Source organism: Chiloscyllium punctatum, unplaced genomic scaffold, assembly GCF_047496795.1.
Source record: "Chiloscyllium punctatum isolate Juve2018m unplaced genomic scaffold, sChiPun1.3 scaffold_417, whole genome shotgun sequence".
Lineage (NCBI taxonomy): Eukaryota > Metazoa > Chordata > Chondrichthyes > Orectolobiformes > Hemiscylliidae > Chiloscyllium > Chiloscyllium punctatum.
This window is the reverse complement of record NW_027310151.1, coordinates 154,829-179,951: the sequence shown is the minus strand read 5'-3', so window position 1 is coordinate 179,951 and position 25,123 is coordinate 154,829. Positions and strand designations below refer to the sequence as shown.

The following is a 25,123-nucleotide window of genomic DNA, read 5'->3' as shown; positions in this document are numbered from 1 at the left end:
GGGGGAGGGTCAGGGGGTGCCCTCAGGGTCACTGTGTCGGGGGGGGGGAGGGTCAGGGAGTGCCCTCAGGGTCACTGTGTGTGAGGGGGGGGAGGGTCAGGGAGTGCCCTCAGGGTCACTGTGTGGGGGGTCGAGGGTCAGGGAGTGCCCTCAGGATCACTGTGTATGGGGGCGAGGGTCAGGGGTCAGGGAGTGCCCTCAGGGTCAATGTGGGGGCGAGGGTCAGGGGTCAGGGAGTGCCCTCAGGGTCACTGTGTTGGGGGCGAGGGTCAGGGGTCAGGGAGTGCCCTCAGGGTCACTGTGTGGGGGTGAGGGTCAGGGAGTGTCCTCAGGGTCACTGTGTGTGAGGGGGAGGGTCAGGGAGTGCCCTCAGGGTCACTGTGTGTGGGGGGGAGGGTCAGGGAGTGTCCTCAGGGTCACTGTGTGGGGGGGGGAGGGTCAGGGAGTGCCCTCAGGGTCACTGTGTCGGGGGGGGGGGGAGGGTCAGGGAGTGCCCTCAGGGTCACTGTGTGTGAGGGGGGGGGAGGGTCAGGGAGTGCCCTCAGGGTCACTGTGTGGGGGGTGGAGGGTCAGGGAGTGCCCTCAGGGTCACTGTGTGGGGGGGCGAGGGTCAGGGGTCAGGGAGTGCCCTCAGGGTCAATGTGGGGGCGAGGGTCAGGGGTCAGGGAGTGCCCTCAGTGTCACTGTGTGGGGGGGCGAGGGTCAGGGGTCAGGGAGTGCCCTCAGGGTCACTGTGTGGGGGTGAGGGTCAGGGAGTGTCCTCAGGGTCACTGTGTGTCGGGGGGTGAGGGTCAGGGAGTGCCCTCAGGGTCACTGTGTGGGGGGGCGAGGGTCAGGGGTCAGGGAGTGCCCTCAGGGTCACTGTGTGAGGGGGACGGTCAGGGAGTGCCCTCAGGGTCACTGTGTGTGAGGGGGAGGGTCAGGGAGTGTCCTCAGGGTCACTGTGTGGGGGGGGGGAGGGTCAGGGAGCGCCCTCAGGGTCACTGTGTGGGGGGAGGGTCAGGGAGTGCCCTCAGGGTCACTGTGTGGGGGGGGGGAGGGTCAGGGGTCAGGGAGTGCCCTCAGGGTCACTGTGTGTGAGGGGAGGGTCAGGGAGTGTCCTCAGGGTCACTGTGTGGGGGGGGGAGGGTCAGGGGTCAGGGAGTGCCCTCAGGGTCACTGTGTGTGAGGGGAGGGTCAGGGAGTGCCCTCAGGGTCACTGTGTGGGGGGTGGGAGGGTCAGGCGTCAGGGAGTGCCCTCAGGGTCACTGTGTGGGGGGGGGGTCAGGGAGTGTCCTCAGGGTCACTGTGTGGGGGGGGTGAGGGTCAGGGAGTGTCCTCAGGGTCACTGTGTGGGGGGGGGAGGGTCAGGGAGTGTCCTCAGGGTCACTGTGTGGGGGGGGAGGGTCAGGGAGTGCCCTCAGGGTCACTGTGTGGGGGGGGAGGGTCAGGGAGTGTCCTCAGGGTCACTGTGTGGGGGGTGAGGGTCAGGGGTCAGGGAGTGCCCTCAGGGTCACTGTTTGGGGGGGGGGTCAGGGAGTGTCCTCAGGGTCACTGTGTGGGGGGGGGTGAGGGTCAGGGAGTGCCCTCAGGGTCACTGTGTTGGGGGGGGAGGGTCAGGGAGTGCCCTCAGGGTCACTGTGTGGGGGGCGAGGGTCAGGGAGTGCCCTCAGTGTCACTGTGTGGGGGGGCGAGGGTCAGGGGTCAGGGAGTGCCCTCAGGGTCACTGTGTGGGGGGTGAAGGTCAGGCAGTGCCCTCAGTGTCACTGTGTGGGGGGTGAGGTTCAGGGAGTGCCCTCAGGGTCACTGTGTGGGGGGTGAAGGTCAGGGGTCAGGGAGTGCCTTCAGGGTCACTGTGGCAGGGAGAGTCAGGGAGTGCCCTCAGGGTCACTGTGTGGGTGGGTGGTGTGGGTCAGGGGTCAGGGAGTGCCCTCAGGGTCACTTGTTGGCGGTCGGTGTTGGCAGTGCCCTCAGTCAGGCTCCGGTGAGCAGACAGACTAACTGCCTCCTCCTCTCCATTCCCAGAGCCTCCAGCGTCCCCTCCCTCCGTGGAACTCCACTCTCCGCCTTCCGGACCCACCCGGGCGATTGGCAATGCCACGCTGCTCTGTCTGGTCGCTGGGTACTACCCCTTAGGGGTTGACATCTCCTGGAACTTGGATGGGGTGGTGGTGAGCTCCGGGGTCAGCCAGAGTCCCGGGTGCCAGGATGCCAAGGGAAGTTACACGACGGTGAGCCGTGTGGAGGTTCCCACGCCAATCTGGATGGGCGCTCACCGATACCAGTGCAGAGTCCGGCACTCCACACTCTCCCAGCCCATTGTCAAGGAACTCCACACTCTCGGTAAGTTCACATCTCCGTATTTCCCCCTCAGTCAGACCCACACTCAGAGTGCTGTGCACAGATCCCGTCTCCCTATCCCTGGGTCAGACCAACACGGAGCACCGTGCACAGTTCCCGTCTCCCTATCCCCCTGGATCAGACCCACACTCGGAGCACCGTGCACAGATCCCATCTCCCTATCCCTGGGTAAGACCAACACGGAGCACCGTGCACAGTTCCCGTCTCCCTATCCCTGGGTCAGACCCACACTCGGAGCACCGTGCACAGTTCCCATCTCCCTATCCCCCTCGGTCAGACCCACACTCGGAGCACCGTGCACAGTTCCCCTCTCCCTATCCCCCTCGGTCAGACCCACACTCGGAGCACCGTGCACAGTTCCCATCTCCCTATCCCCCTCGGTCAGACCCACACTCGGAGCACCGTGCACAGTTCCCGTCTCCCTAACCCTGGGTCAGACCCACACTCGGAGCACCGTGCACAGATCCCGTCTCCCTATCCCTGGGTCAGACCAACACGGAGCACCGTGCACAGTTCCCGTCTCCCTATCCCCCTGGATCAGACCCACACTCGGAGCACCGTGCACAGATCCCATCTCCCTATCCCTGGGTAAGACCAACACGGAGCACCGTGCACAGTTCCCGTCTCCCTATCCCTGGGTCAGACCCACACTCGGAGCACCGTGCACAGTTCCCATCTCCCTATCCCTGGGTCAGACCCACACTCGGAGCACCGTGCACAGTTCCCATCTCCCTATCCCCCTCGGTCAGACCCACACTCGGAGCACCGTGCACAGTTCCCATCTCCCTATCCCCCTCGGTCAGACCCACACTCGGAGCACCGTGCACAGTTCCCGTCTCCCTAACCCTGGGTCAGACCCACACTCGGAGCACCGTGCACAGTTCCTGTCTCCCTATCCCTGGGTCAGACCCACACTCGGAGCGCCGTGCACAGATCCCGTCTCCCTATCCCTGGGTCAGACCCACACTCGGAGCACCGTGCACAGATCCCGTCTCCCTATCCCTGGGTCAGACCCACACTCGGAGCACCGTGCACAGTTCCCATCACCCTATCCCCCGCGGTCAGACCCACACTCGGAGCACCGTGCACAGTTCCCGTCTCCCTATCCCTGGGTCAGACCCACACTGAAAGCGCCGTGCACAGTTGCCGTCTCCCTATCCCCCTCGGTCAGACCCACACTCGGAGCACCGTGCACAGTTCCCATCTCTCTATCCCCCTCGGTCAGACCCACAGTCGGAGCACCGTGCACAGTTCCCATCTCCCTATCCCCCTCGGTCAGACCCACACTCGGACACCGTGCACAGTTCCCATCTCCCTATCCCCCGCGGTCAGACCCACACTCAGAGCGCCGTGCACAGTTTCTGTCTCCCTATCCCCTCGGTCATACCCACACTCGGAGCACTGTGCACAGTTCCCGTCTCCCTATCCCCCTCGGTCAGACCCACACTCGGAGCACCGTGCACAGTTCCCGTCTCCCTATCCCTGGGTCAGACCCACACTCGGAGCGCCGTGCACAGATCCTGTCTCCCTATCCCCCTCGGTCAGACCCACACTCGGAGCACCGTGCACAGTTCCTGTCTCCCTATCCCTGGGTCAGACCCACACTCGGAGCACCGTGCACAGATCCTGTCTCCCTATCCCTCGGTCAGACCCACACTCGGAGCACCGTGCACAGTTCCTGTCTCCCTATCCCTGGGTCAGACCCACACTCGGAGCACCGTGCACAGTTCCTGTCTCCCTATCCCAGGGTCAGACCCACACTCGGAGCACCGTGCACAGTTCCCGTCTCCCTATCCCTGGGTCAGACCCACACTCGGAGCACCGTGCACAGTTCCTGTCTCCCTATCCCCCTCGGTCAGACCCACACTCGGAGCACCGTGCACAGTTCCCGTCTCCCTATCCCTGGGTCAGACCCACACTCGGAGCTCCGTGCACAGTTCCCGTCTCCCTATCCCTGGGTCAGACCCACACTCGGAGCACCGTGCACAGTTCCTGTCTCCCTATCCCTGGGTCAGACCCACACTCGGAGCGCCGTGCACAGATCCTGTCTCCCTATCCCCCTCGGTCAGACCCACACTCGGAGCACCGTGCACAGTTCCTGTCTCCCTATCCCTGGGTCAGACCCACACTCGGAGCACCGTGCACAGTTCCTGTCTCCCTATCCCCCTCGGTCAGACCCACACTCGGAGCACCGTGCACAGATCCCATCTCCCTATCCCTTGGTCAGACAAATGCTGGGAACACTGATATTCAATGTGAGCTCTGGCAGTGATTGTGAGTAGATTCTCTTTGTCTCTCTCTCTCTTTGTCTCTCTCTCTGTCTCTCTCTTTATATCTCTCTGTCTGTCTCTCAGCTTCTGTCTCCCTCCGACGTCCGTCTCTCAGAGTGATCCCTCCATCTATCCGGGAGATGGTGACCAAGCGGACTGCGACTCTGCACTGCGTAGCCACCCTGTTCATCCCTGAGCCCATCACCTTCCTCTGGAAGGCTCCGGGACTGGAGATTCCCAGGTCTTCCCAGAGCCTGGTACCAACTGCCAATGAGGATGGTAGCTACAGTGCCCGGAGTGAGTTAACGTTGGCACGGGAGGACTGGGAGGCAGGGACCAGCTACACCTGTCAGCTTGCAAATGCACAGTCCGATCCCATAAGCACCACTCTTCGTGTGGAGGATGGTGAGTCAGGGGCAATGTGGTGGGGGGTGGGTCAATCTGGAGTGAGGGTATTGGAGGGAGTGGTTATGGTCTCGATGAAGGCTATTGGATGGGGCAGCATTGGGGGTATTCGATTGGGTTCTGCGTTAGAGTCTGGAGGGGATTATTCAATTAGGATTTAGGGTCTAGATGGGTAGTACATCATGGGGCCTGGGTGAGGGTCTCGGGGTCTTCGATGGGGAGGTGGGATTGAGTCTGGTGGGGGGTATGGTCTCAAGGGGGATATTGGATGGGGATTAGGGTCTGCATGGGTACTTAATGGGGTCTGTGTTGGGGCGTAAAGGGCAGTATTGGATGGGGGAGTTCGGGTTTGTGAGGGGTAGTGGTTAGGATGTAGAGGGGGCTACTGTTTGGGTGGTAGGTTTAGCTGTATGGGTTGGGTATTGGTTGCGGGGTGGGTTAGGATCCAGGAGTTAGTATTGTGGAGTGGATTCAGGTCCAGGTATTGGATGGGAATGGGTTAGGGTCGGGCTTGGTAATTGATTGGGGTATGGGTTTGGGTCTGGGGTTTGACTATTGGATGGGGTGCATTAGGGTCTGGGGGTTGGGTAGTGATTGGAGAGGAGTAGGGTCTAGCGGTTGGGCATTGGTTGGGGGATGCGCTAGGGTTTAGTGGGGCATTTCTTGGAGGATGAGTTATGGTTGAGGGATGGGTTATGGTGGAGGGGATATTGGTTGGGGGATGGGTTAGGGTCTAGGGTTTGGTTATTGGATGGAGTGTGAGTTAGGGTCTAGGGGTTGGCTGGTGCTTTATGGTCTAGGGGTTGGGTATTGGTTTGGGGGTGGGCTAGGTCTAGCGGTAGGGTATTGGTTGGGCGGCTAGTGTCTAGGGGTTGGGTTTTAGTTGGGGGATGGATTAGTGTCTAGTGGTTGGGTATTGGATGGGGTTGTGTTAGGGTCAATGGATTGGCTATTATTTGGGGGTTTAGTGTCTAGTGGTTTGGATATTGACTGGGGGTGGGTTAGGGTTTAGGAGTTGGGTATTGGCTGTGGTTGGGTGAGAGTATGTGGTTTGGGTATTGCCTGGGGGTTGTGTTACCATCTGCATGTTGGTATTTGGTTGCCAGGCGGGTTAGGGTCTGTCGGTTTGGTTTTGGATGGGGGACTGGGTTAGGGTCTTAGGGTTGGGTATTGGTTGGCGGCTAGGTTAGTGTGTTGGGGTTGTGTTCGGTTCTAGGGGTTAGGTATTGGATGGGGGTTGGGTTACGGTCGAGAGGTTGCGTATTGTTTGGGGGCTGGGTTAGGGTCTAGTGGTTGAGTACTGTTTGGGGTCTGGGTTAGAGTCTAGGGGATTAGTATTAGTTGGGGGCTGGGTTAGGAAATGGGGTTGGATATTGGATGGGGGTGGGTTAGGGTCTAGGGGTTGGGTATTGGCTGGGGGCTGGATGAGGGTCTATGGGTTGGGTATCAGTTGTGGGATGAGTGAGGGTCTAGGAGCTGAATATTGGTTAGGGATGGGTCAGCGTCTAGGGTTGGGTATTGGTTGGGGTGGGCTAGGGTCTAGGCATTGGTTAATTGTTTGGACAGTGGGTTAGGGTCTAAGCACTGGGTATTGGTTTGGGCAGTGGGTTAGAGTTTAAACATTGGGTATTGGTTGGGGATGGGTCAGGGTCTAGTGGTTGGGTATTGGTTGGGGTGGGCTAGGGTCAAGGCATTGGGTATTGGTTTAGGCAGTGGGTTAGGTCTAAGCATTGGGTATTGGTTTGGGGTGGGGCTGGGTCTTGGTGTTAGGTTATGGTTGGAGTGGTGGGTTAGGGCCTAGGATTAGATGGGAGCATGGGTGAGGGTCTAAGGTTTGGATATTGGATGTAGGTGGGTTAAGGTCAAAGTGTTAGGTGTTGGTTGGGGTGATGGCTTAGGGTCTAGGGTTTGGGTATTGGTTTGGAGATGGCTTAGGGTCTAGGGGTTGGATGTTGGTTGTAGGTGAGAGTCTAGGGTTTATGTATGGTTAGGGGTAGGTCAGGATCCATGAGTTGGATATTGGTTGGGTGTGTGTTAGGGTCTAGGGGATGGTTATTGAATGGGGTGGGTTAGGGTCACGGGGTTGGGTATTGGATGGAGGTGGGTTAGGGTCGAGGGGTTGGGTATTGGTAGGGGAATGTATTCTGGTCTCAGGTTTGTGTATTGGTCGGGGAGTGTTACCATCTATGGGTTGGGGGGTGGTTAGGGTCTAGTGTTTGGGTATTGGATGAGGGGTGGGTGAGGGTCTAGGGGTTGGGTATTGTTTTAGAGGTGGATTAGGGTCTAGGTGTAGTGTATTGGATGGCAGGGTGTGTTAGTATCTTTGAGTTGGGTATTGGTTGGGGGTGGGTGAGGGTCTAGTGTTTGGGTATTGGTTGGAGGGTGGTTAGTGTTTAGGAGTTGGGATTTGGTTGGGGGTGAATTAGGGTCAAGGGATTGGTTATTGATTGAGGAGTGTGTTAGGGTCTAGGGGTTGGGAATTGGAGGGGATGGGTTAGGGTTTAGGGTTTGGGAATAGGTGAGGGTGGGTTAGGGTCTAGGGGTTTAGCATTGGAGGGAGTGGGTTAGGGTCTAGGCTTTGGTAATTGGAAGGGGATGGGTTAGGGTCTAGGGTTTGGGAATTGGAGGTGTTGGGTTAGGGTCTAGGGGTTGGGAATTGAAGGGGGTGGATTAGGGTCTAGGGGTTGGGAATTGGAGGGGGTGGGTTAGGGTCTAGGGGTTGGGAATTGAAGGGGGTGGATTAGGGTCTAGGGGTTGGGAATTGGAGGGGGTGGGTTAGGGTGTAAAGGGGGTATTTGATTGGGATGGGTTAGGGTGTAGGAGGTATTGGATTGGGAGTGGGTTAGGGTGTGGAGGGGGTATTGGATTGGGAGTGGGTTAGGGTGTAGAGAGGATATTGGATTGGGAATGGGTTAGGGTTTGGAGGGGGTATTGAATTTGGGGTGGGTTAGGGTTTGGAGGGGGTATTGGATTGGGAGTGGGTTAGGGTGTAGAGGGGGTATTGGATTGGGGGTGGGTTAGAGTGTAGAGGGGGTATTGGATTGGGGGTGCGTTAGGGTGTAGAGGGGGTATTGGTTGGAGGGGAAGGTTAGGGTCTTGGGGATGGGAATTAGATTGGGGGTGGGTTAGGGTGTAGAGGGGGTATTGGTTGGGGGAAGGATAGGGTCTAGGGTTTGGGTATTGGTTGGGACAGTGGGTTAGGGTCTGGAGGGTATTGGATGGGGGTGGGTTAGGGTCTAAGGTTTGGGTATTGGTTGGGAGAGAGGGTTAGGGTCTAGGGGGTATTGGATGTGGGTTGGTTAGGGTCTAGGGGATGTTGGTTGGGACAGTGGGTTAGGGTCTGGGGGTATTGGATGGGGTTGTGTTAGGGTCTAAGGTTTGGGTATTGGATGGGAGAGTGGGTTAGGGTCTGGGGGGTATTGGATGGGGGTAGGGTAGGGTCTAGGGTTTGGGTATTGGATGGGAGAGTGGGTTAGGGTCTAGGGGTATTGGATGGGGGTGGGTTAGGGTCTAGGGTTTGGGTATTGGTTGGGAGAGTGGGTTAGGGTCTAGGGTTTGGGTATTGGATGGGAGAGTAGGTTAGGGTCTGGGGGGTATTGGATGGGGGTGGGTTAGGTTCTAGGGTTTGGGTATTGGATGGGAGAGTGGGTTAGGGTCTAGGGGTATTGGATGGGGGTGGGTTAGGGTCTAGGGTTTGGGTATTGGATGGGAGAGTGGGTTAGGGTCTAGGGGTATTGGATGGGGGTAGGGTAGGGTCTAGGGTTTGGGTATTGGTTGGGAGAGTGGGTTAGGGTCTAGGGGTATTGGATGGGGGTGGGTTAGGGTCTAGGGTTTGGGAATTGGTCGGGAGAGTGGGTTAGGGTCTGGGGGGTATTGGATGGGGGTAGGGTAGGGTCTAGGGTTTGGGTATTGGTTGGGAGAGTGGGTTAGGGTCGAGGGGTATTGGATGGGGGTGGGTTAGGGTCTAGGGTTTGGGTATTGGATGGGAGAGTGGGTTAGGGTCTAGGGTTTGGGAATTGGTCGGGAGAGTGGGTTAGGGTCTGGGGGTATTGGATGGGGTGGGTTAGGGGCTTCGTGTACGGACACAGTTACTCAGATGGGATCGTTGATGGGGAATATTCCTCCTGGGGTGACCCTCTCCTTCATGTTGGGGTTGGGGGAAGGGTGGAGTTAGGTGTATTTCCCAGTAACTACATTCACCTCCTGGGGAGTGCTGTTTGAATGGGATCTTCCTGTGCCACTGCAGCCAATCTTTGGAAGCAGCCCTCCGTCCAGACGCTGGTGATAGAGACTGAAGACGAGGACGAGGAGGGAGAGCTCCCTGGCAGAGGGAACACTACGCTGGCCTGCTTCGTGTCTGGCTTCTACCCGGGAGATGTCTACCTGAGCTGGAGGAGCCAGGGCCGGGAGCTCTCTGAGGGAGTGACTACTTTCCCAGTAACACCAGACCCTCATGGGACCTTCCACACAGTCAGCCAGCTCTCTGTGCCATCCCGAGACTGGCACAGCGGGTATAACTTCACCTGCCTGGTGGGACACCAGGCCCTGGAAGGGCTGAAGGAGACTCAGCTCAGGAAGGATTCAGGTATAGTGGCATCGTGGCCAGAGGCAAATCCCCGGGGAGGGACAGTGTCAGTGCTGTCTCTCCCACCCCTCCGCTCACACTCTCACTCACTCTCCCATTCCCTAACTCACTCTCCCACTCCCTCACTGACACCCTCACTGACTCCCTCACTCACTCCCTCACTCACTCACCCTCTCACTCACTCACTCCCTCCCTCCACTCACTCATTCGCTCACTCTCTCATCCCTTCACCGTTCATTCCCTCACTCCTGCATTCCCTCACTCACTCACCTCCTCACTCACACCCTTCGCTCCCTCACCCCCTCCCTCACTCACTCTCTCCTTCACTCATGCCTGCACTCCTTCCCTCCCTCCCTGACTCACTCACGCACTCATTCACTCCCACTCCTTCCCTCTGCCATCCCTCTTCCTGACACAGTCTGAGCTAAACACCCTTCACATTCCCCTCCAATGGAGTTGCACTCTCCCTGCTCCATTCCTGGTTTCCCCTCAATCCCAAATTCCCAGCTCTTCACACTTCAGCCAGCATCTTCCTAGTTAGACACACATTCCGAGTACTGTGCACTGTTCCCATCTCTGTATGCCTCGGTCAGACCCACACTCGGAGCACCGTGCACAGTTTCCGTCTCCGTAACCCTCGCTCAGACCAAACATGGAGCACCAGGCATAGTTCCCATCTCTGTTTCCCTCAGTCAGACCCACATTTGGAGCATCGAGCACAGATCCCATCTCTGTATCCCTCGGTCAGACCCAGACTGGGAGCACCGTGCACAGTTACTGTATCCGCATCTTTCGCTGACACCCACACGGGGAGAACCAGGCTCTCTCTCTCTCTGGCTCTCTCTCTCTCTGGCTCTCTCTCTCTCTGGTGCTCTCTCTCTCTCTGGTGCTCTCTCTGACTCTCTCTCTGGCTCTTTCTCTACCTCTACCTCTATCTCTCTCTCTCTCAATTTCTCTCTCTACCTGTTTATCTCTCTCTCTCTGTCTCTCCCTCTCTCTCTGTCTCTCTCTCTCTCTCTGTCTCTCCCTCTCTCTCTATCCCTCCTTCTCTCTATCCCTCCCTCCCTCTTTCTGACTCTCTCTCAATCTCCCTCTCTCTCTCTCTCAGCTTCTGTCTCTGTCCGACGTCCGTCTCTCAGAGTGATCCCTCCATCTATCCGGGAGATGGTGACCAAGCGGACTGCGACTCTGCACTGCGTAGCCACCCTGTTCATCCCTGAGCCCATCACCTTCCTCTGGAAGGCTCAGGGACTGGAGATGCCCGGGTCTTCCCGGATCCTGGTACCAACTGCCAATGAGGATGGTAGCTACAGTGCCCGGAGTGAGTTAACATTGACACGGGAGGACTGGGAGGCAGGGACCAGCTACACCTGTCAGCTTGCAAATGCACAGTCCGATCCCATAAGCACCACTCTTCATATGGTGGACGGTGAGCCTGGGGCAATGTGGTGGGGGGGTGGGTCAATCTGGAGGGAGGGTATTAGATGGAAGAGTGGATTAGGGTCTCAATGGAGGTTATGGGATGGGGCATCGCCAGGGTCTAGAGGAAAGGTATTCGATGGTGGGGGGAGAGTGATGGTCCAGAGCGGGTGTATTAGACGTGGGTTGGGTTTGGATCAGAGGGAGTGTATTCAATGGGAGATGGAGCGAAGTCTAGGGGAGTATTCAGTGTGGGGGGGCCAGGAGCTAGAGGGAGGGTAGTGTCTCGAGTGGGTGTTTGATGGGAAGGTGGGTATGGGCCTGGAGGGGGTAATTCAATCAGTGGTTACGGTATAGAGGGGTGGTATTTGATGGGGGCAGGGTTAGGGTCTCTTGAGGGTATTTGATGCGGAGGTGGGATAGGATCTGGAAGGGTTATTCAATAGGGGCTATGGTCTAGAGGGGGTGTTGGATGGCAAAAGGGTGTAGAGAGGAGTAATTATTGGGGGATAGTATTAGATGTTGGTGTGTTATAGTGGAGAGAGTGTGTTGGGTTGGGGTGGGTTAGAGTGTAGAGGGGAGTATTGGATGGGGGAGTTAGGGTGTAGAGGGGGTAGTGGATGGGGTGGTTAGAGTATAGAGGGGGTATTGGTTTGGGCTTGGTTTAGGGTCGAGGAGTTAGTTATTTGTTGGGGTGGGTTAGGGTCTAGGGGTTGTGTATTGGTTGGCGGGTGGGTTAGGTTCTAGGAGAGTATTGAATGGAGGGCTGGGTTAGGGGCTGGGAGAGCAGACATGGTCACCTGAACAGGATCACTGATGGGGAATAATCCTTCTGGAGTGACCCTCTTCATCACGTTTGGGGGGGGGGGGGAGGGTTGGGTGGGAGGAGTGGGGTGTTGGGTGTATTTCCCAGTAACTACCTTCACCTCCTGGAGGGAGGTGTTTCAATGGGATCTTCCTATGCCACTGCAGCCCAGCTTTGGAAGCAGCCCTCTGTCCAGACGCTGGTGATAGAGACTGAAGACGAGGATGAGGAGGGAGAGCTCCCTGGGAGAGGGAACACTACGCTGGCCTGCTTCGTGTCTGGCTTCTACCCGGGAGATGTCTACCTGAGCTGGAGGAGCCAGGGCCGGGAGCTCTCTGAGGGAGTGACTACTTTCCCAGTAACACCAGACCCTCATGGGACCTTCCACACAGTCAGCCAGCTCTCTGTGCCATCCCGAGACTGGCACAGTGGGTATAACTTCACCTGCCTGGTGGGACACCAGGCCCTGGAAGGGCTGAAGGAGACTCAGCTCAGGAAGGATTCAGGTATAGTGGCATCGTGGCCAGAGGCAAATCCCCGGGAGGGACAGTGTCAGTGCTGTCTCTCCCACTCCTCCACTCACACTCTCACTCAATCTCCCACACCCTAACTCACTCTCCTACTCCATTACTGACTCCCTCCCTCACACCCTCTCACTCACCCCCTCACTCACTCAACCCCTCACTCACTCTCATCCCTTCACCGTTCATTCCCCCACTTACACATTCCCTTGCTCACTCACAGCCTCACTGACTCCCTCCCTCACTCCCTTCCTCCCTCCCTCACTCTCTCCCTCACTTCCTCCTTCACTCAGTCCCTCCCTTACTCACTCCCTCACTCTCTCCATCACTCCCTCACTTCCTCACTTGCTCCCTCAGTCCCTCACTACCTGAGTCACTCACTCACTCACTCATGCCTGCACTCCCTCCCTCCCTGACTCACTCACTCACTCCCACTCCTTCCCCCTGCCATCCCTCTTCCTGACACAGTCTGTGCCAAACATCATTTGCATTCCCCTCCAATGGAGTTGGACTCTCCCTGCTCCATTCCCGGTTTCCCTTCCATCCCAAATTCCCAGCTCTTCACCCCTCAGCCAGCATCTTCCCAGTTAGATACACATTCCGAATAATGTGCACCGTTCTCCTCTCACTATCACTCGGTCAGACCCACACTCGGAGCACCGTGCACAGTTCCCGTCTCCCTATCCCCCTCGGTCAGACCCACGAAGTGAACACCGTGCACAGTTCCCGTCTCCCTATCCCTGGGTCAGACCCACACTCGGAGCACCGTGTACAGTTCCCATCTCCCTATCCCTGGGTCAGACCCACGAAGTGAACACCGTGCACAGTTCCCGTCTCCCTATCCCTGGGTCAGACCCACACTCGGAGCACCGTGTACAGTTCCCATCTCCCTATCCCTGGGTCAGACCCACGAAGTGAACACCGTGCACAGTTCCCATCTTCATATCCCTTGGTCAGACCCAGACTGGGAGCATCATACACAGTTCCTGTATCTGTACCTTTCGTTGACACCCACACTGGGAGAATCAGGCTCTGTGTGTGTGTCTCTTTCTCTGGCTCTCTCTCTGTCTCTCTCTCTCGCTCCCTCTCTCTCTCTCTCTGGCTCCCTCTCTCTCTCTCGCTCCCTCTCTCTCTCTCTCTGGCTCTCTCTCTATTCCACCCTCCCTTTCTCTGACTCTCTCTCTCTCAATATCCCTCTCTCTCTCTCTCTCAGCTTCTGTCTCTGTCCGACGTCCGTCTCTCAGAGCGATCCCTCCATCTATCCGGGAGATGGTGACCAAGCGGACTGCGACTCTGCACTGCGTAGCCACCCTGTTCATCCCTGAGCCCATCACCTTCCTCTGGAAGGCTCAGGGACTGGAGATGCCCGGGTCTTCCCGGATCCTGGTACCAACTGCCAATGAGGATGGTAGCTACAGTGCCCGGAGTGAGTTAACGTTGTCACGGGAGGACTGGGAGGCAGGGACCAGCTACACCTGTCAGCTTGCAAATGCACAGTCCGATCCCATAAGCACCACTCTTCATGTGGCGGACGGTGAGTCGGGGGCAATGTGGTGGGGTGTGGGTCAATCTGGAGGGAGGGTATTGGATGGGAGAGAGGGTTAGGGTCTCAATGGAGGTTATGGGATGGGGCATCGTCAGGGTCTAGATGAAGGGTATTCGATGGGGGACGGGTTATGATCCAGAGGGAGTGTATTAGACGTGGGTTGGGTTAGGATCAGAGGGAGGGTATTCTATGGAAAATGGTGTGGCATCTAGGGACATTCGATGGGGGAATCTAGGAGCTGGGGGCTGGGTTAGGGTCTAACGGGGGTTTTTCAATGGGGGCTAGGATCTAGAGGGGACTATTGAATGGCATTTAGGTTCTGCATGGGGTACCTAATGGGGGTCGGGTTAGGGTCTAGAGGGGTATTGGATGGAGAATAGGGTGTAGAGGGGAATATTGAATGGGGATGGGGTGCATGGGTAGTGGATGGTGGTGGGTTAGGGACTAGAGGGTGGGTTAGGGTCTAGAGGATGTGTTGGATTGGTGATGGGTTAGGGTATATGGGGGAGTAAGAGTGGGGTATTGGTTTGGGGGTGGGTTTGGGTCTAGGGCTTGGGTATTGGATGGGGAGTAGTTTAAGCTCTCTGGGTTGGGTATTGGAGGGGGGTGGGGTAATGTCTGGGGTTGGGTTTTGGTTGGGGCTGGTTTAGTGTCTGGGGGTTGGGTATATGATGGGGATGGGTTAGGGTTTCTGGGTTGGGTATTGGAGGGGTTGGGTTAACATCTGGGGTTGGGTTTTGTTTGGGGCTAGGTTAGTGTCTGGGGGTTGGGCATTTGATGGGGAATGGGTTAGGATCTCTGGGTTGGATATTGAAGGGGGGTGGGTTAACGTCTGGGGTTGGGTTTGGTTGGGGTTGGGTTATGGTGGAGGGGAATATTAGTTGGGGCCTGGGTTTGGGTATAGGGTTTGGGTATTGGATGGGTGGGTGGGTTTGGGTGCAGGCAAAAACAATGACTGCAGATTGCTGGAAACCAGATTCTGGATTAGAGTGGTGCTGGAAAAGCACAGCAGTTCAGGCAGCATCCAAGGAGCAGGAAAATCAATGTTTCGGGCAAAAGCCCTTCTTTAGGATAAAGGGCTTTTGCCCGAAACATCAATTTTCCTGCTCCTTGGATGCTGTCTGAACTGCTGTGCTTTTCCAGCACCACTCTAATCCAGGGTTTGGGTGTAGGCGTTGGGTAGTAGTTGGGGGTGAGTTAGGGCGAAGAGAGGTTTTGGTTGGGGGTAGGTTTGTGCCTACAGTTTTGTTATTGGAATTGGGGGTGCGTTAGAGTCTCTGGGTTGGGTATCGGATAGGGGGTACTTTAGGGATTAGGGATTGGGTGTTGCTTAGGGGATGGGTGAGGTCTGGTGGTTGGGTATTGGATGGAGGGTGTGTTGGGGTCTAGGGTTTGGATGTTGTTTGGGGAGGTTACTATCTTGGGGTCGGGTTTTGGTTGGGGTTGGTTAGAGTCTCGGGGGTTGGGTATTGGATGGGGGTGGGTTAGGGTCCAGGTGTTGAGTTTTGGTTGGGGGGTGGGTTATGGTCTAGGGGTTGGGTATTGGATGGGGGTGAGTAAGGGTTTGGGCATTGGTTAGGGGGTCGGTTATGGATGGAGGTGGCTTAGGGTTTAGAGGTTGGGTATTGTTTTGGGCATGGGTTAGGTATTGATTAGATTAGATTACATTACAGTGTGGAAACAGGCCCTTCGGCCCAACAAGTCCACACCGCACCCGCCGAAGCGCAACCCACCCATACCCCTACATTTACCCCTTACCTAACACTACGGGCAATTTAGCATGGCCAATTCACCTGGCCTGCACATCTTTGGACTGTGGGAGGAAACCGGAGCACCCGGAGGAAACCCACGCAGACACGGGGAGAACGTGCAAACTCCACACAGTCAGTCGCCTGAGGCGGGAATTGAACCGGGGTCTCTGGCGCTGTGAGGCAGCAGTGCTAACCACTGTGCCACCGTGCCGCCCACATTGCTTGGGGGTTGGATTCAGATGTGGAGGGGTGTATTGATTGGGGAGATGGGTTAGGGTCTTGGGTTTGGGTATTGGAGGGGGGTGGGTGAGGGTGTTGTTTTGGAGGGTGGGTTAGGGGCTGGGAGAGCGGACACGGTGACCCAGATGGGATCACTGATTGGGAATATTCCTCCTGGAGTGACCCTCTCCATCACGTTGGTGGAGGGGAGGGGTGGAGTTAGCGCTATTTCATGATAACTACCTTCACTTCCTGGGGAGTGGTGTTTCAATGGGATCTTCCTGTGCCACTGCAGCCCAGCTTTGGAAGCAGCCCTCTGTCCAGACGCTGGTGATAGAGATGGAGGACGAGGACGAGGAGGGAGAGCTCCCTGGCAGCGGGAACACTACGCTGGCCTGCTTCGTGTCTGGCTTCTACCCGGGAGATGTCTACCTGAGCTGGAGGAGCCAGGGCCGGGAGCTCTCTGAGGGAGTGACTACTTTCCCAGTAACACCAGACCCTCATGGGACCTTCCACACAGTCAGCCAGCTCTCTGTGCCATCCCGAGACTGGCACAGCGGGTATAACTTCACCTGCCTGGTGGGGCACCAGGCCCTGAAAGGGCTGAAGGAGACTCAGCTCAGGAAGGATTCAGGTATAGTGGCATCGTGGCCAGAGGCAAATCTCCAGGGAGGGGCAGTGTCAGCGCTGCTCTCCCACTCCCAACTCACTGTCCCACTTCCTCACTCACTCATTTACTTCCTCCCTCACTCACTGACTCCCTTACTCACACCCTCACCCACTCAGTCTCTCAGTCAGTCACTCATCCCTCACTCCTCTCACTCAGTCACTCGCTCACTCACTCCCTCACTCAGTCACTCACTCTATCAGTCCCTCACTCCCTCATCCCTTCACCTACTCCCTCATTCCCTCACTCACTCATCACCGCATGAGGAGAGTCACGAGGGAGGGATTGGCTGCGATTGTGTATGTGCTCAGTCAGACCCCAGACGGATCCTGGGAATGGGTTTGACAGGAAATGGAATATAAAATCCGGGAGGTTTTCCCAAAACTGCATGAGTCAGACCCCAGCTGGAATACCGTGAATACTTGGGGCTCCGTATCCAAGCAGAGATGGACCAGCCACTGTAGGCAGTCCAGAGAAGGTTCACTTGGCCGATCCCAGGGATGCAGGGATTGTCTGATGAGGGAGAGGGCGAGTCAGTTGGGATCTGGCTTTGTCAGGAATTTAGATGAACCAGAGACAACCAGATTGAAACAGACAAGATTCAACAAGGAGAGATCGCTTCCCCGCTCCACCTCCCACCTGCCGTGTGGCAGAATCTGCGATCCAGAGGGGGGGTCACCCCATTATTGAAGAGGGAGATGGGGGTGAAATCCCTTCACCCTCCGAGAGGGACGGGGAGTGAATCTGTGGGATTTTTTATTGCAGAGACTGGGGCATTGAGGGTATTCAAGGCTGAGACAGAGAGGGAGCAGGAGGGGGATTGAAGGGGAAAGGGCAGGAGGGTGCGACATTGAGGGTATTCAAGGCTGAGACAGAGGGAGGGGGATTGAGGTGGAAGGGTAGGAGGGTGGGTCATTGAGGATATTCAAGGCTGAGACAGAGAGAGAGGGGTTTTAGAGAGGGGAAGGGGGAAGGGCAGGAGGCAGAGAGTTGAGGTAACTCACGTTGTGAACCTTCCTGACCCTGTTCTCCCCCCCCACCCCCATCTCCCCCTCTCTGTCTGACTGCAGGCTGGATGGAGATCCTCAGGAAGTCTCCCTGGCTCTGGGGCTCTATTACCGTCAGCCTGATCATTCTCTGCATTGCTTTAGCGACTCTCACCGGTCTGCACTGCGGCAGGAAAAGGAAAGGTAGGTTCCCTCAGGACAGAGAGACGGCAGCGAGAGGAGCGGGAACAGGAGCACAGGCTGGAAACTGGGAGCCTGCTCTATCACTCACTCGTACTCACTCTCACACTCACTCTCACTCACACACTCACACACACACTTACACCCTCACACAGTCTCACACACACACACACCCTCACACACTCACTCTCACACACATTCACACACACTCTCTCACACACCTGCTCTCTCTCTCACACACACACACACTTACACCCTCACACACTCATTCTCACACACATTCACACACGCACTCTCCCACACACCCGCTCTCTCACACATACACACTTACACCCTTACACTCTCACATGCACACACTCTCACACACATTCACACACACTCTCTCACACACCCACTCCCTCTCTCTCTCACGCATACACGCCCTCACACTCTCACATGCACACTCACTCTCTCATACACAGACACACAGAAATTTACATTCTCATGCACACACTTTTACACACACACTCACACTCTCTCACATACAGACTAGCACACACTCACATGTTCACACACAATCTGAAACACACACACATACACTCACACTCTCGCACTAAGACATAGTCACACACACCACACACACTCAAACACAGACAGACACACTCCCAGGCATGCACACACAGACCCTGAGACACACACAGACACACAGAGACACACTCATGCACACACACATACTGACATACACACTATCACACACACAATCATGCTCACACATACGCACACATGGTCACACATAGACACACGCACTCAGACACTCTCACTCACATAGACACACACACACTTACACACACATAGGCACAGAGACACGCACACGAACACAGACTCTCACACTCAAATTCACACACTCGCACGCACTCAGACACTCACTCACATAGACACATACACACAGACACACACACGCACAGACTCACACTCTCACACTCTCTCACACACTCTCATACACAGACCCTCTCTCTCATTCTCACAGTCTCACACACACTCAGACACTCTCACTCATATAGACACAAACACACACTTACACACACACACAGACTCACTCACGCACACTCTCAAATTCACACACTGACAGTCTCACACCCACACACACTCACATACACAGACACACATACACACACATTCAATCACAAACACTCAGACACACACTCCTCTCTCACACACAAACACAGACTCACACATTAACACTCACACACAGAATCACACACACTCTCATATACAAGGGGAAAGTGAGGACTGCAGATGCTGGAGATCAGAGTCAAGAGTGTGGTGCTGGAAAAACACAGCAGGTCAGGCAGCATCCGAGGAGCAGGAGAATCGACGGTTCAGGGAAAAGCCCTTCATCGGGAATTCCAGATGCTGCCTGACCTGCTGTGCTTTTCCAGCACCACACTCTCAAACACTCTCTTTCCCACTTACACACACACACGCACACGTTCTCTCTCTCACACATACACACTCACGAATTATCTCTCACATACATGTTCCTTCACACATTCACACATTCTCACACACACACACACTCCCATTTCCACACACACGCACACACTCACATTCCAATGTGCACACGCTCACTCTCTCACACTCACGCACACACACGCAAATACACATGCACACATACACATGCGTACACACACACACATATACACATACACACACATACACAGACACCTTTGCTATCCCTGTGCCTCTGACTGTTCTTCCTCTTTCTTGTGAGCAGGCCACTACCAGCCCCCACACAATACCCTGTGGGCAACGGACTTGGTACCCCTGAAGGAAGTCGCACCCTCAGAGGAACACAGGTTGGTTTGCGGACAGAAACAGTTATCATGCCTCCCCTCCCTTGTAGGTCACAGGCTGGGGGGTATCACACACTGCCGCAGTTCCCCTCCAGTCCCCTGGAGGGCACTCTCCGACCCTCAGCCTGGGTGGTATTGGAGAGGAAACCCCCGTCCCAACCCCAGGGGTGTGGCTCCTACACGTGACTCCTGTCCCCACTGCCACCTGAGGAGCCCTGAGGCACCCGGGGAAGTGGGCAGGAGGGGGCAATGATGGGCATCCGACCAATCCCGGTCTCGCCAGTGACTCCTGCACCACGGGACAGGTACTGGGTGAAGGCACTGGCTCTGGGACACAGGAAGATCCCATTCTAACTGGGATCTGGTCTGTATAACTGCGTGAGGTGGGGAAGCTGGTGCCAGGAGGTTGGCATCAGAGGAGGCACATGGCAGCTGACACTCAATGCCCTTTTCTTGCCCTTGCAGGGATTGAGGGGGCTGGGAACCTACCTGCAGCGATGGAGTGATGTGAGTCCCAATGTTGAGACGTGCTCTCCAGCCTTCCCTCTGCTTCGGACCCGCAGACAGAGAGTACGGGCCAAGGGGCAGGAAGGGGGCAGCGGGGGGGGAGGGGGGGCGGGGGGGGGGGAGGGGAGCAGGGACAGGACGTACCACATCACCCAGCGCCTGGAGACTCAATACCCACCACCCCCTTGGCACCCACCCCACTGTCAGCCCACCCCCCTCCCAGCTCACTCACACCCCAACCCCCTCCCAGCTCACTCACACCCACCCCCCTCCCAGCTCACTCACACCCACCCCCCTCCCAGCTCACTCACACCCACCCCCCTCCCAACACACTCACACCCACCCCCCTCCCAGCTCACTCACACCCCAACCCCCTCCCAGCTCACTCACACCCCAACCCCCTCCCAGCTCACTCACACCCACCCCCCTCCCAGCTCACTCACACCCCACCCCCCCTCCCAACACACTCACACCCACCCCCCTCCCAGCTCACTCACACCCCAACCCCCTCCCAACACACTCACACCCACCCCCCTCCCAACACACTCACACCCCACCCCCCTCCCAGCTCACTCACACCCCACCCCCCTCCCAACACACTCACACCCACCCCCCTCCCAACACACTCACACCCACCCCCTCCCAACACACTCACACCCCACCCCCCTCCCAACACACTCATACCCACCCCCTCCCAACACACTCACACCCACCCCCTCCCAGCTCACTCACACCCCACCCCCCTCCCAGCTCACTCACACCCAACCCCCTCCCAGCTCACTCACACCCCAACCCCGCCCAGCTCACTCACACCCCACCCCCTCCCAGCTCACTCACACCCCACCCCCCTCCCAACCCACTCACACCCCACCCCCCTCCCAACCCACTCACACCCACCCCCCTCCCAACCCACTCACACCCACCCCCTCCCAGCTCACTCACACCCCACCCCCCTCCCAACCCACTCACACCCACCCCCTCCCAGCTCACTCACACCCCACCCCCCTCCCAACCCACTCACACCCAACCCCCTCCCAACACACTCACACCCCACCCCCCTCCCAACCCACTCACACCCAACCCCCTCCCAACCCACTCACACCCAACCCCCTCCCAACACACTCACACCCCACCCCCCTCCCAGCTCACTCACACCCCACCCCCTCCCAACCCACTCACACCCACCCCCTCCCAGCTCACTCACACCCAACCCCTCCCAACACACTCACACCCACCCCCCTCCCAACCCACTCACACCCCACCCCCTCCCAACCCACTCACACCCACCCCCTCCCAGCTCACTCACACCCCACCCCCTCCCAACACACTCACACCCCACCCCCTCCCAACCCACTCACACCCACCCCCCTCCCAACACACTCACACCCAACCCCCTCCAAACCCACTCACACCCCACCCCCCTCCCAACCCACTCACACCCCACCCCCTCCCAACCCACTCACACCCACCCCCCTCCCAGCTCACTCACACCCAACCCCCTCCCAACACACTCACACCCCACCCCCCTCCCAACACACTCACACCCACCCCCTCCCAGCTCACTCACACCCCACCCCCCTCCCAACACACTCACACCCCACCCCCCTCCCAACACACTCACACCCACCCCCCTCCCAGCTCACTCACACCCCACCCCCCTCCCAGCTCACTCACACCCCACCCCCCTCCCAACACACTCACACCCCACCCCCCTCCCAGCTCACTCACACCCACCCCCTCCCAGCTCACTCACACCCAACCCCCCAGCTCACCCAACACCCACCCCCTCCCAACACACTCACACCCAACCCCCTCCCAACACACTCACACCCACCCCCTCCCAACACACTCACACCCAATCCCCTCCCAGCTCACTCACAACCACCCCCTCCCAGCTCACCCAACACCCACCCCCTCCCAGCTCACCCAACACCCACCCTCTCCCAACACACTCACACCCACCCCCTCCCAACCCACTCACACCCAACCCCCTCCCAGCTCACTCACACCCAACCCCCTCCCAACCCACTCACACCCAACCCCCTCCCAGCTCACCCAACACCCAACCCCTTCCCAGCTCACTCACACCCACCACCCTCCCAGCTCACTCACACCCCACCCCCTCCCAGCTCACTCACACCCACCCCCTCCCAGCTCACTCACACCCCACCTCCCTCCCAGCTCACTCACACCCAACCCCCTCCCAGCTCACTCACACCCACCCCCTCCCAGCTCACTCACACCCCACCTCCCTCCCAGCTCACTCACACCCAGCCCCCTCCCAACTCACTCACACCCAACCCCCTCCAAACCCACTCACACCCACCCCCCTCCCAACACACTCACACCCAACCCCCTCCCAGCTCACTCACACCCACCCCCCTCCCAACACACTCATACCCACCCCCCTCCCAGCTCACTCACACCCACCCCCCTCCCAACACACTCATACCCACCCCCCTCCCAGCTCACTCACACCCACCCCCTCCCAGCTCACTCACACCCAACCCCCTCCCAGCTCACTCACACCCAACCCCCTCCCAACCCACTCACACCCAACCCCCTCCCAGCTCACTCACACCCACCCCCCTCCCAACACACTCACACCCACCCCCCTCCCAACCAACTCACACCCACCCCCCTCCCAGCTCACTCACACCCACCCCCCTCCCAGCTCACTCACACCCAATCCCCTCCCAGCTCACTCACACCCAACCCCCTCCCAACACACTCACACCCACCCCCTCCCAGCTCACTCACACCCAACCCCCTCCCAACCCACTCACACCCAACCCCCTCCCAGCTCACTCACACCCAACCCCCTCCCAGCTCACGCACACCCAACCCCCTCCCAACCCACTCACACCCACCCCCTCCCAACCCACTCACACCCAACCCCCTCCCAGCTCACTCACACCCAACCCCCTCCCAACACACTCACACCCACCCCCCTCCCAACCCACTCACACCCACCCCCTCCCAACCCACTCACACCCACCACCCTCCCAGCTCACTCACACCCACCCCCTCCAAGCTCACTCACACCCACCCTCTCCCAGCTCACTCACACCCAACCCCCCAGCTCACCCAACGCCCACCCCCTCCCAACACACTCACACCCACCCCCCTCCCAACCCACTCACACCCAACCCCCTCCCAGCTCACTCACACCCACCCCCTCCCAGCTCACTCACACCCAACCCCCCAGCTCACCCAACACCCACCCCCTCCCAGCTCACCCAACACCCACCCCCTCCCAGCTCACCCCACACCCACCCCCCTCCCAACACACTCACACCCACCCCCCTCCCAACCCACTCACACCCTACCCCCTCCCAACCCACTCACACCCACCCCCCTCCCAACCCACTCACACCCAACCCCCTCCCAACCCACTCACACCCAACCCCCTCCCAGCTCACTCACACCCACCCCCCTCCCAACCCACTCACACCCAACCCCCTCCCAGCTCACTCACACCCACCCCCCTCCCAAACCACTCACACCCACCCCCTTCCCAACCCACTCACACCCAACCCCCTCCCAACCCACTCACACCCACCCCCCTCCCAACCCACTCACACCCAACCCCCTCCCAGCTCACTCACACCCACCCCCCTCCCAGCTCACTCACACCCACCCCCCTCCCAACCCACTCACACCCAACCCCCTCCCAGCTCACTCACACCCACCCTCCACCCCACTCACTCAACACCCACCCTCCTCCCAGCTCACTCAACACCCACCACCCTCCCAACCCACTCAACACCCACCCTCCTCCAAGCTCACTCAACACCCACCCCCTCCCTGCTCACTCAACACCCAACCCACTCAACACCCACCTTCCTGCCAGCTCACTCAACACCCACGCCCACCCAGCTCACTCAGCACCCACCCCACTCCCAACACACTCAACACCCACCCTCTCCCTGCTCACTCAACACCCAACCCACTCAACACCCACCCCCTCCCAGCTCACTCACACCCACCCCCTCCCAACACACTCACACCCACCCCCTCCCAGCTCACCCAACACCCACCCCCCTCCCAACCCACTCACACCCACCCCCCTCCCAGCTCACTCACACCCACCCCCTCCCAGCTCACTCACACCCAACCCCCCAGCTCACCCAACACCCACCCCCTCCCAACACACTCACACCCACCCCCTCCCAACCCACTCACACCCAACCCCCTCCCAGCTCACTCACACCCACCCCCTCCCAGCTCACTCACACCCAACCCCCCAGCTCACCCAACACCCACCCCCCTCCCAACACACTCACACCCACCCCCCTCCCAACCCACTCACACCCACCCCCCTCCCAACCCACTCACACCCAACCCCCTCCCAACCCACTCACACCCAACCCCCTCCCAGCTCACTCACACCCACCCTCCTCCCCGCTCACTCAACACCCACCCTCCTCCCAGCTCACTCAACACCCACCACCCTCCCTGCTCACTCAACACCCAACCCACTCAACACCCACCCTCCTCCAAGCTCACTCAACACCCACCCCCTCCCAACCCACTCAACACCCAACCCACTCAACACCCACCTTCCTCCCAGCTCACTCAACACCCACCCTCCTCCCAGCTCACTCAACACCCACCCTCCTCCAAGCTCACTCAACACTCACCACCCTCCCAACCCACTCAACACCCACCCTCCTCCAAGCTCACTCAACACCCACCCCCTCCCTGCTCACTCAACACCCAACCCACTCAACACCCACCTTCCTGCCAGCTCACTCAACACCCACCCTCCTCCAAGCTCACTCAACACCCACCCCCTCCCAGCTCACTCAACACCCACCTTCCTGCCAGCTCACTCAACACCCACCCTCCTCCCAGCTCACTCAACACCCATGCCCACCCAGCTCACTCAGCATCCACCCCACTCCCAACACACTCAACACCCACCCTCCTCCCCGCTCACTCAGCACTCACTCCCTCCCAGCTCACTCAACACCCATCATCCTCCCAGCTTACTCAACATTCACCCCCCTCCCAGCTCACTCAACACCCGCCCCCTCCCAATTCACTCAGCACCCATTCCCTCCCAG

At 58.3% G+C, this 25,123-nt stretch overlaps 1 protein-coding gene across 1 annotated transcript in view; it reads left to right on the top strand.

Annotated features, from left to right (window-relative positions):
• LOC140472689 (immunoglobulin mu heavy chain-like) overlaps positions 1–20,119 on the top strand; it is a 29,691-nt gene extending 9,572 nt beyond the window's left edge. Inside the window, exons 2-11 of the mRNA XM_072567513.1 lie at positions 2,005–2,322; positions 4,695–5,015; positions 9,262–9,600; positions 10,709–11,029; positions 11,992–12,330; positions 13,559–13,879; positions 16,157–16,495; positions 17,599–17,718; positions 19,469–19,550; positions 20,013–20,119. Coding sequence (XP_072423614.1) covers positions 2,005–2,322; positions 4,695–5,015; positions 9,262–9,600; positions 10,709–11,029; positions 11,992–12,330; positions 13,559–13,879; positions 16,157–16,495; positions 17,599–17,718; positions 19,469–19,550; positions 20,013–20,019 — 2,507 coding nt within the window. The 3' untranslated portion in view covers positions 20,020–20,119. The remainder of the gene's footprint in view (positions 1–2,004; positions 2,323–4,694; positions 5,016–9,261; positions 9,601–10,708; positions 11,030–11,991; positions 12,331–13,558; positions 13,880–16,156; positions 16,496–17,598; positions 17,719–19,468; positions 19,551–20,012) is intronic.
• The last annotated feature ends 5,004 nt before the right edge of the window (positions 20,120–25,123 follow it).